Raw genomic sequence first — 12,015 nt, 5'->3', positions numbered from 1 at the left:
GTCCATAGTAATTACAGAATGCATTTATTTTGTCTGTTACATAGTTGTTGTTTGTTTTTTCTACCAAACCACTTTACAAGCTAAGGTGTATTCCAAATATAAAACTTCATACAGAATTGTTTTATGTCCAGATAAAATATGATTTTCTTGTGATATCCAGATTACATGTGATATTGTATCTAATGCTCAGATTAAACATAATTTATCATTGTTAATACATCAATCATAAATACATGTTTAGATGGGCTGTGCAGATTATGCAAACATAATGTCTTTCTTGAACATATAAGATTACTCAGGGTTATCCAGGTTATGCATTCAGGGAAATTCATCAGTAATGGCATCACACATGAAATAATGGCGTAATAACAGTCAGTTGCAGATCGTATTGAGTCCATAATAATTAAATAAACTGAAGATATAAAGACCGCATGATTAAGAGAAACATTTACTGTTTGAGGGGGCCTATTTTTCATAACATGTTCTTGTAATTATATGTATAATATAAATTTATATAAGTACTGTGAAATAAAGCTGTATAATTGTGACTTTTTCCATTTCCGGCACTTTTGGTAGATGGCTGAAGGTTAAGCAGTGTGTGTGTGTGTGTGTGTGTGTGTGTGTGTGTGTGTGTGTGTGTGTGTGTGTGTGTGTGTGTGTGTGTGCGTGTGTGCACATGTTGCCTTCCAAATTTCTGTGCAAAGAAACCTTCAGTTGATAAACAAATACATATGAACTGCACATCATATAAAAAGCTGTGAATAAACAATAACATAAAAAGAGTTGACTGAAAATACATATTGTAAAAACGGTTGAACAGAAAAACATAAGCACCTTATGTTATCCAACTGCTCTCAATTAATACTCAAGTCATAATATATAGCATCTACTACCTGTAGCAAAATATGTAAAGTGGACACGTAAAAAGTATTCAAAAATATACTGTATACTAAAGGCCAAGCCCATTAGAGGTTAAAGACTGACCCCTTGTGGAGAACTATACACAGTGCTAAAGCTAGGGAGCAGCAGAGATGTTGGAAAGGTAACCAATCAAATCAAATGTTACATCAACTAGTTTTTTCCCTGAACTAATTTATGATAAATTGGCCTATACTTGTTTATATAAAGCTATGGTGGGTGACTCGTTTAATTTAATCTAATTTTAAAAACAATTAATGAAACAACTAATATATTGTAAACCTTAGACTCATGGCTTTTGCAAGTCTCCTTCCCTGGTGCCCCTCCTGGCAAAACAAGACTTTCTAAATGGTTAACACATTTCCGGAAACCCAAGGATGAGACCAGGCTTCACTCAGTCTCTCACAACTTTCAGAGTGCTTAGTAACAGAAATCTACAAAAGGCACTTGGCACAAAGTAACTATTATCTGAACGTCATTTCTTTACACATTTTAGCGTAGTCTCTTCTATAGCGTGCTTGTACCTGTGCTACAGACGTTCCATAAAAGAATAAGTTTGTGCGTTCAAGTCTGGTATTACTTGGCAAACAGCAGAGGGTGTTTGTACAATTTAAAATAGCAAGATTGACAAATCTCTACTGCAAAGATATTAACGCTGAATTATATAGCGGCATCAACATGTATAAGCACGGAGATATTAAGTGCTGTACTGTTGATGAAGCTGCACGGAAAACGCCAGTACAAACAGTAGAACAATGGATCTCAACTGCAAACTGCCAAAAAAAAAGCTCAACGAAAAAGAAGAAGGGTTCACTGGCCTGTTCTTCTTCTTCAGTGAGTTTTTTTTGGCAGTTTGCAAACGGAGTGCATTACCACCACCATCTGCTGGACTTGGGTGTAATGGCAAGTGTACCCTTTAGCCTCGTTCTGGCCGCCGGGGTGAATAAGGCGAATAGGGCTTTAGCCAGCTAATGCATGAAGCTAGAGGGTCACATTAGGTTAACGTCTATCTACAGATGGCTTTGCATACTGTGCATTGTTGTATGGCATACGACAAGCAGCACATAGCCCGCAGGCTAAAGGGTATAAACTGCTGATATGACATTGTTGAGATGAGGGCGGCGGAATGTGAGATGAAATGTTGAGGTGGTTGCTTGTCTTGGTCAAGGTTGGTAAAAGAAAGCAACAAACTGCTGTCACGGTAACGGTTTGAAAACTGCTACTTTGACAACTCTGTTTACTTCTCTAAAGGAAACGCTTCACCCTTTTGCCTGGAAGAATATCCTTCCTATTCCACTGCGTTTTTAAGCCTGAGAGTAGCATGCACATGCTAGAGTATTAAAAGTAATATGTGTGTGTGTGTGTGTGTGTGTGTGTGTGTGTGTGTGTGAGGACACCATATAAAACATGGACCACAGATTCTCCGGTTCCAGTTCATTTAGCAGACCAAGTGTCGGAGGGGTTATATAAAGGATGTGTATATGTGTGTGCTGCCTTGAAAGGGGTTTGATTGACAGCTCACAAGGTTCAGCTTTGACAGGGGTAAGGCATCCCTCGGCACGGGGCGGTTTTATTAACGTGTAGGAACTCCGGTCTGCGTTGGCTGGGAAGGCTTGGAAGGCGGGGTGAGCTTGGACATGTTGAAATAGGTGACCAGCTGACCAGGGACCTCAGCCAGAACACTCTGGGCCAGGGCCTCCTTTGGAGACTGAAAGTCAAGGGAATGGTCAAAGAGAGAGAAAGAGAGAGAATGAGTGACCAATAAAGTAAACACACCACCAAGGACAAAATTATACTTTTTTTTACATCAAACATCAAACACCATCACAAAAATAAAATCGTTATGAATAGAAGCATTGAAAAATAGGCAAGCTCAATAAGGCATCTGCACATATTAAAATATTGACAACCACACACAATGCACATGCAGCAAAGAGGCCCCGGATGTGTTTAGTTGTGATGTAATGATGTAAGAATGACACAATGACGATTAGGGGTGAGCCAATGAGGTGATGTTACTATTACGCTATATGATCTAATATGATACTATTCCGAATACTATACAATGTGATACAATACTATTACGATACGATGTGATTTGATGCTGTTTTTGCGAGTACACTGTATGATACAGCAAGTTTGGTGATTCTGGTGATTCATTTCTCTCATACATTGCACTTTGTATACTAGTGAGTGCTTGTTCTTGAGTCTGTCTTTCTCTCTAATTTCCACTGTGACGCAAGAACAAGGTCATTGAACATTTTTATTGAAGAAGTCTACAAAATGTTATGAAAATATTAAAGGTAAGAGATTCATTTCTGAAGCATATTTTCTGATATTACTTGGAAGAGCATTCAGAAAGCACAGACCTCTGCCTAAGCCAACTTATGCAACTTTGATGAACATTGATTGAAGTTAAACAAAACTTGTGGAGGTTTCTGTCATAAATCAGATCCGCTCCAAAATGGAATGAGTTTTGACAATCATATTCTGAGAGAGAACACACAGCTCACAGTTTACAATCAGACTTCATATCCTAATTGTAGTAATTCTTGACTTGTATGTATGTGTATAATATACGTTAATAATATTAATTGCTGCTGTAACACCATAATCTCCCTTTGGGGATGAACAAAGTAAGCAATCTATCTATGTACTGTATCTATCTATGTACTGTATCTATCTATCTATCTATCTATCTATCTATGTACTCTATCTATCTATCTATCTATGTACTCTATCTATCTATGTACTCTATCTATCTATCTATCTATCGCCCGTATCACACATTTCCACTACCCTGGAAATCCAGAGTTCTCGCGAGAGCACAATGAAATTGTCTCTGCGAGACACTCTGGCAAAGAGCAATGATGCACGTTACTTTTTCCCCTTGCATTCCGGGGAACCAGCTAAACTGATGAAGACAGCGCTGCAACGTTGGAGGACAGTACACATTGGTCGTAGTGTTATCCGATTGCGTCGAAGTCCGAAATCATTCAGTGTAAACATGGTCTAGTGTTATTCAATTGTGTGCAGTGAGATTTTTAAATGCATGCTTGTTGCCGCCCCTCGAGTTGGGCCATTACATTGCTCTTTGCCAGACCCTTAATCTTTCTAGATTATCAGGGTCTGGATTTTCCAGGCTACATTTCCACCTGGTTTGGTGAAAATTGAACCAGTCTTTTTTTGCAGGATTCTGCACACAAACATAACCTTCTTGGAGGAAGTGGACAAATGAATATCTGTATTAATATGATACTGTGCTGTAACATGCTACACACATGAAACATATTGTGATCCTAGGCCTACTGGGTCGTCTTTTTTCTCTCACCTCTACTGGCAATGGAGGCATCTATCTACAGACACGATATAACCCACAGATAAGCAATGACAAACACTGAAGTACACAAGAACAAATGTCAACACAGTACTCAAAGACACAAATGGCAGAGTATGGGGTGAGTTTGTGTGTGTAATGTGTGAGCTCTTAGCCTTTATGCATGTTAGTTTGGTTAGTGGTCACATTTGTCCCGGTGGGAGATCACAAAGATGAAATGTGCAATAAGTAAACTTGCTAAGTGCACGACTAGATAGAATCAGAAAACATCCACCACTACACGCCGATCTTCTACATCAACAATTCCAAATTCACTGCAAAATGAACTTAAACTGCCTTAAAAGCAGCCTTCTCATATTGATTGTGCACGCCTAACATTGAGCTCCCTACACTAATAGCTAAAAGCTAACAGCACATTTCTATGGCTCAACTGTTGTGCAGCAAGCTAGAGTTGGGAAAACCAGCTTCAGAAAGTAAAAATCCTAACATGCGTTCCAACCATTCAATAAAAACATCTGATTTTTATTAGCCCAACTCTTCAGGGACAGAATACAGAGAGGCTGAAAAGTGTGTAGTCACACACTTTTTTTTTTATTTGAGAGCATGGGAGAATATGTATGAGAATATCAATGCCCAACTGTATTGTAAACTGTCACAATGACCCTTGTTAAAACAGTTTTATGAACCTGATATTATAGACCCTTTCAACAAGGTAAACAAAAACAATGCTTGAACATTCTATTTGGGCCCCAATCTACTTCCTCTGCATTAAGATAACATATGGAATGTTAAAAAGGAAGTCTTGTGGGGCAACTATGATGCTGATAATGAAAATTCCATGAAAGGGTCTATAAATAGAGGGTGTGTTCGAAACAGGTAAAGTTGCTGCCTTTTAAGATATCTAACTGGGGAGCAAGGCAGCAAGTGCGGTTCGAAACAAAAAAAACAAATTCTGCTGCCTTTTAAGATATCTTAGATTTCCCAAATAACGGTAATTTTTGGAGGCATCATCGATGCACACTTCATGCTCCCTCCTACCCATAATCCCTTGCGGCAACGTCTGAAACAGCAGTAAAAGGTAAACAAACATGGTGGATGACATCGGTAATGGCTGCTGAATCTGTTTAAAATGTCATTTGTGTGACATTATTTTGCTTAGATTTGTAGATTAGAGATGAGAAATAAACAATTTACTATCTGATTATGCCATTTTTGTAACCATTAATAGTGTCTGGTCTGATATATCTGCTGGCCGTAAAACTAATTTATACCGTTAGCCTGCTAGCTTACGTAAGCTAATTTAGTTTAACGTCAGGCCTTTGCTAACGTCATACCGTAGTGTTAACCAAAGATTCTAGAGTGCTACGATCATTTTTAAAAGATGCATTTAATCCAAAGTCATGTCTAGTGAGACAGCTTTCTATGTAGGGAGGGAGGCAGTAGGCAGCTGTCTCCCGTTTCGAACACACCCAGAGAGGGTTAAAAGCGGAGCGAGAGGCGCAAACGTTCGACAATTTCCGCGTTCGATTATTGCAAGGGGGAGGGGGGAAAATCCCCCTTTATGCAGACCAGAGTAAACCCTCGCTGCACTAATGTCAATGGAGACTTGTGGAATTTTACCAATAAATTGGTCATTATGTCTTTCTGGATTGGTTGAGGGTTTTTTGGGAAATTGTCATAATCTGTAAGTGTTTGGGATCATTTCAAGCCTAAAAGTGTAATTTTTTAGCGTTCGGATTTGTAATAAAATAACTTAATATCAGACCATGCTGCTGCCAGTTACTGTCCGGTTGTTAGCATGCTAGCTAGCCTCTTAGCTAAGGTAACATTTTAAACGGAGATGTGTAATTTCTTTGAAATGACAATTAGCTGAATAACATTACTGACATTAGTTAAAGTGGATAGTTTATACTCAAGTGAATTTGCAACAGTATATTAAGTTTAAGCAAAGTCCTTCAACTAGTCACTTGTTAGCGCATAGCTTTATTGCCATAGCTACTCTGGCTACTCCCATCCACTTGTATAGCATTTTAAGCTAGCGTTAGCTAGCTAGCTAGCTCAGTTCACATGACTAATTAAAGTCCTAAAGAATGATTCATTGGTATCATAGATGATTATAGACAATAATACTGTGAACACAATTATGTTTATCTGTTCTTATTGCTTATTAAGAGAGAAAGTTTATTTAGTGACGTAAGGTGACACTCCCACTTATGCAGACTGGAACTGTCCCATTTTGCTCCCATAGTAACGAATTACGTTGCTCTATCTTGCTAGTAATCAAGGATCTTTGATATAAAGGTAGAGTTGCGACAATGGGTGTTCAAAATTCGTTAAGGTCACGTGGTTCATGTAAACTTCAAAAAGTTCCCGGAAGTGACTGACAATGGATTAGAATGCATTAAATAAGCTACTGTTCAATGAGAGACAGAGCCACAAATGTGGGTAATTGACAGACAATAAATGCATTGATATACAATATTTATAACACAGTAATTATTGTGTAAACTGTGTAGTTATCCTACCATTACAACAATATTAAATTAAATTCCAGACCGTAGCCTGCTAAATATCGGAAGGTGACCTTTTCTTCTCCCTTTTACGTATGTGTCACTTAATATTAGTTTCTGTACAAAACCAAGACGGGAGATTCTTTAGAAAACGCAATAGCACCCACCCCATAAGTGTAGCCTAGTCCTATCTAAATTATCGTTATAAAAAAATGACCTAGTACGTGACTCAAGAGCTGTAAACAGTGTTTTTGAGACTGCGTGTAGCCTACAAAAGCGCATGGAGGCTATGAACTCATAAACAACAGAATTTTGTCACCGTTTGTCATTCACCGTGCTGTGAATACAGCATTAAGATGCTAGGCTAAAGAGCTTGAGATTCAGAGAACCTGCATGGTTGTGCTCATCCTGTCAGAAAATAGCAATTTGATCAGTGATCATGCATCATATCAACGCAAGCTTGGTTTGGGGATGGGGTTTACACAATCCTTCACTGGGCTAGTGCCTGCTGTGTTAATATGACCGTGCTAATGCTAACAGCTGCAGCTCCCTCAAATCTATATAGGTTCTCATGCATATTAGAGGTGGGTCGGACGCGAACGAACTAGTTCCTTCGAACGGGTCTTTAAAATGAACGACCTGAACTAGTTCGCCTTTCCAGTTCTTGTTCGTTCTTTCGTTCGTCGCTGAATCACACTGACCTATTGCTGCTGTGAATGCCTCTGGCCCAGCTTCCTAAGGCGAGAGCCAAACCAATCGTATGCTGTTGTCTGTATTGTTTCTAAAACGTTCTCATCGAATTAGCCAATGAGGGGCATGAAAGCATAGCAACCGTTTCCATGAAAAAAAACAAATGGGCTAGTGAGACTAGTGGGAGAGCATACGATAAAAAAATAACGATAATGTACATTAACAATTCCATTTTGCATTTCAATATTGGCATTTACATTTAAATATCTGTCTAATGGTAAATGCATGCTGTCTTTGTATTTTCTGTGTCATGTCAGGTTAATAAATGTCTCTTCAATCTGTCTTGTTCGTTCGTTCTCACGCCAAGACCTGTTTCACTTCGGTCTGTCGTTCTCGTTAAGTCAGTCACTCGTTCTTGGCAGAGTGAAGCAGAGTGATTATGGCTCTGTAGCCTGGGCAAAATGGGGACTTGAAACCTTTTCATCAATATAATCTTTCTGCCAAGCCTTTAAACATGTTTGTCGGCATAGCCTACTGGGTCTTTGTTCCTTTATGAATGAACACATTTTTAAAAAAGAAATTAGCTGATCTATCCGTAGTCTACTTCAATATGTCAATTTAATGTCAAGATGAATGAACACATTAGCTACTGCTGTTTTGTCTAAAAGTACACATAATCATTTAGTTGCAGCTATATTTGCCGCTACAATTACAGTGTTGTGTTGACCGTTTTCACAAACGAGGAGCTGAGAACCTGCATTCCATGATTCACCGCTGAACTACGTTGTAGGCTACCGGAAATGCGACTGAACGAAAGAACGAACGATTCAGAACGAATCATCTTGGCGAACTGAACGACGCGAACTGTGTCATGAGAACGAACGACAAAATCCACCTCTAATGCATATTATAGTCCAGTGGACAGCCCATAGAGCCCCATTGTGGACCCGGAAATGTTGAGTACACCAAAGTTTTATGATGGAAATATATACAGTAGTATGGGTTCCCAGCATGCAGAAACTGCCGGATGCTAATTTGCATATGTTGGACAATTTGTGTAATTGAGCTAATTAGCATAAATTAGCATAATAGCCTATATTGATCATATTATAAGAGCTGCTTGGCCAAAATGGACAATGTTAGTATGTTTTTAGGGGTTACTGGAGATGCTGAGTCCATATCTGACATTTTCAAGATTCAAAATCACAATTTAAACTTGGTTTGGTCACATTTTACCCGACAAACACGGGACGTCCCCCGGACCTTATGCCGACATTCACAACGTCCCCGATTGGTCCCGAACGTCATGTTCTCTAGCGGACGCTCCGGTGACCTTATTGACGTCCGGAGCAAGTTATTGTTTGGTTATTGCGTGACGTCCGGTGCAGGACTTTCTGGGGACGTCACAGTCAGGTCCCTCGGATGACATTTGCATTTGGTCATTTCAAATACCTCCTAAGGACCCGACAATAACGTTATACCGGGGACATGGGGGGGGACGTTTGTTTATTCACACATGGCAGCGGAGTTGAGAGCGCTCTGGCTACCGCCTGCAGGACGGAGACATCACATCCATGCTTGACTTCACGTTACACGTCTGGGGATGACTAAGTCTATCTATCTATAGAGCATCACAGTCCCGCCCACAGGAGTTTCCGGAAGTAAGAATTCAATGCAATTTCTCCATTGACAATTCGGGTATAAGCCATAAAAACTTAACTGCACATGGTAGACTCAAAACCAGCTACGGCTGTACTAAGCGATTGTGTATGCTCATATAGACGCCAAAAGTTCACGGGGCACTAACCTTGTTTTGAGATAAATGTCTTTTATTCGCGATGTCTTGGATAAGTAGTTCATTACCCACAATCCTGAACAATCCCACAATCCCACAGTGATGCCTCTGATTGGTGGAAAGGCCGTTCAGTCATAGTTTGAAACTTGAATCAGCGAATATTATTGACAAAGATGGCGGAGTCTTTTACTGCCTATGGCGAAAATCTTAATGTGAATAAAAACTTTCTAGACGAACATTGGTACTTGTATCAACAAGGATTGTGGTTTATATATCACACGAACTTAGTCAGGGCCAATACACCATCAAATAGAACACTGTAAATGCTAGTTTGAACACTTAACTTTTTAGGTAGCCGATAGGCTAGCTAATCATTAGCCTTTCAGACATTAGAATGTCATTATAATGCTGCTAACATTAGCCTACATGCTGCAACACAGGTATGAAATATATTATGTTTTAGTGACCTTGTTGTTTCTATGAACATGAATTGTTGTTTATATGAAACATCAACTTAGACGAGGCATAAAACGCCCTGTATATCCCCATTAAGAACTTAAACCTTTGAACTAGCTAGCTAGCTGATAGCAAAGCTGGATGCTACCACCGGGTAGAGACTGCAGTAAAATGGTTAGCAAACCGTCCATGCCCCCGGCCCGTGAATATTTCAGTTTCAAGGACGAAATCAAGAGTGTCCAAAGGGGTGAAAACCACTTTAAATCGGGTCACATTATTGACTGTTGTGTGTCGAGGGTCAGCTTGTGGGTTTTGTATGGGCCAGCATGAGGAACAAGACCTATCAAACCTACGAAGTTGTGTGGTAAGTTTTGCAGGGAGGTTGGTAATGCTAATTAACATTAGCTAGGCTACTGTAGCCTTCATACTGTACGAGCCATATCAATCATTAACCTAGAAATACTTCTTCGTACATTTAATGAACATTTTGTGTAATAATTCAAGTTAATAAACTGAATATGGTGGTCCAAGAGCAGACCATGCACCGGTCCATGCATCAGGATGGCAGTCAGATACGAAGCACTGCACAATGTTGCTAACGTTAACGTTAACCGCTTTCACACACACGATATAAAATACACGATGGTAAATATAACATTCAATACCAAAACACTATTATTTACACGATTACTCCTGAAATAACTGCTATTAACTATATAAAAATCATTGTTTGTAGGAGAGGGTTCGCTGCTGTCGCCGGTTGGAAATGAATGATTTCGCGCTGGTTCGTGCTGCTTATATATTTTTCAGTGAGGCCCGGTGGTTTATGGGATGAGTAGTTCCTTCGCTCGGAAATGAAAATATGTACAGTCTTGTACCTTTGACTTTTTTTGGACTTTCTATTCATTTTTTCACTCGAAATGATATGTTGTATGCTTATGAGTTACGCAGTAGCTGATTAGCCTAAGACATGCTCTAAAACTCTTTAGATACGGATTTTTCCAAAACGTCAATGGGAGAAATGAATGGGAAATTTTCTTCCGGAAACTAAGCTCTCTCGGAGGAGGGGCGGGACTGTGATGCTCTATAGTCTCTAGCAGTAGCTGCATTAGCCTACTGTAGTCTAGCGCAACATATCATACAGTTTATGAAGTTGTGCGTCTATTAGCAAAGTAGAACCTCTACTTTGCTCATAGATGTACAACTTCTTAAACTGGGAAAAGGGTTGTTAACGTTAAACTCAAAAAGTAGACATGCTGAATTATGTAGCACATACTTTTTGAGTTTAACGTTAATGTATAACGTTACAAACTAGGGAAGGGATTTTATCAAATTCATGTTAGCTGATGTGATGCTTGGTGTAACGTTAGCAAAGTCGCTGTTCTAATTTCTAGCTTAGCCTACAATGCGCATTTCTTCAGATAACTGTCATTACGTGATGCATGTAACATGCTCTAAATAGGCAGTGGTTTATTTAACGTAGTCACGTACTTATATCTGTTTTATTTTCAGAAACACACACACGGCCGAATTGGGACTGAACCGACTTTTGGAGATGAATACGATGCAATAAAACTAGAGAAATGTTAAAAACAGACCACGTAGCATTTGTTTAGGGTTGTCTAGCAACAGAAGTTACTACTTAATTTGTAAAGCAAAACGATCTAGCTCTACATTTGCAGAATAATTAAGGATACTGCTTCTTCATGACTTGTTTAAATGTAATTGTAATTTATTTGATGCATGCTCGCGTTTAAAAGTGTCACGCATAGCTGTCCCCGATGTTACAGCAGCTCCTTGTGGAAACAGCAAAGAGTGCACATATCCGATGAGATTTCTGACAAGGAGCAGAAGCTCTCTGCCTCACCAGAGCCTTACTGTTTATTAATAAAACAATGATATAGAATAGAAACATCTGGAATCTATTTATTTAATCTTAAAGCAACACCAAAGAACTTTTCATCTGTCGCACGCACTATTTGTTTATCGAGCACCGGCTTTGCAAATAACAATGTCCACAGACAAGGTAGAATAAGTTGCATGATTTTATGAAAGTACGATGTATTGCGACATCAGATGCAAGTCAAATTTGTAGTTTCTCATGTCTCATTCCATCGAACTACAGATCCGCTACCCGATGCAGCAAACTTACATAGTGCGGTAATAGAAGATAGAGGGCCGCGAAGCGAATGCAGAAAGTGCCGTTCACCCTGTTACGAGTTGATGAACCACTGAAACGATTTTGGAAACATTATTTTAAGGTACAAAAAACTCTTTGGTGTTGCTTTAAAGTTGGCTACAAAGAGCAT

The 12,015-nt window shown here is 39.3% G+C and overlaps 1 protein-coding gene across 2 annotated transcripts in view; it reads right to left on the bottom strand.

Moving 5' to 3' along the window:
• Positions 1 to 7: 7 nt before the first annotated feature.
• cpne3 (copine III) overlaps positions 8 to 12,015 on the bottom strand; it is a 34,362-nt gene continuing 22,354 nt past the window's right edge. The window contains exon 16 of one of the 2 annotated variants that reach the window (XM_076290970.1): positions 8 to 2,626. In XM_076290970.1, the coding sequence (XP_076147085.1) occupies positions 2,492 to 2,626 (135 nt within the window). In that variant the 3' untranslated portion in view covers positions 8 to 2,491. The remainder of the gene's footprint in view (positions 2,627 to 12,015) is intronic. The other variant, XM_076290971.1, reaches the window with a different exon arrangement.

This window comes from Alosa pseudoharengus, unplaced genomic scaffold (genome assembly GCF_046254945.1).
Source record: "Alosa pseudoharengus isolate Yale_2024_CS ecotype anadromous, Long Island Sound unplaced genomic scaffold, YU_APseudo_1.1 YU_APseudo_1.1_scf_18, whole genome shotgun sequence".
In the NCBI taxonomy this organism is placed as follows: domain Eukaryota; kingdom Metazoa; phylum Chordata; class Actinopteri; order Clupeiformes; family Clupeidae; genus Alosa; species Alosa pseudoharengus.
Note: the sequence above shows the minus strand (reverse complement) of the source record. Positions and strands in the feature narration are given on the sequence as shown.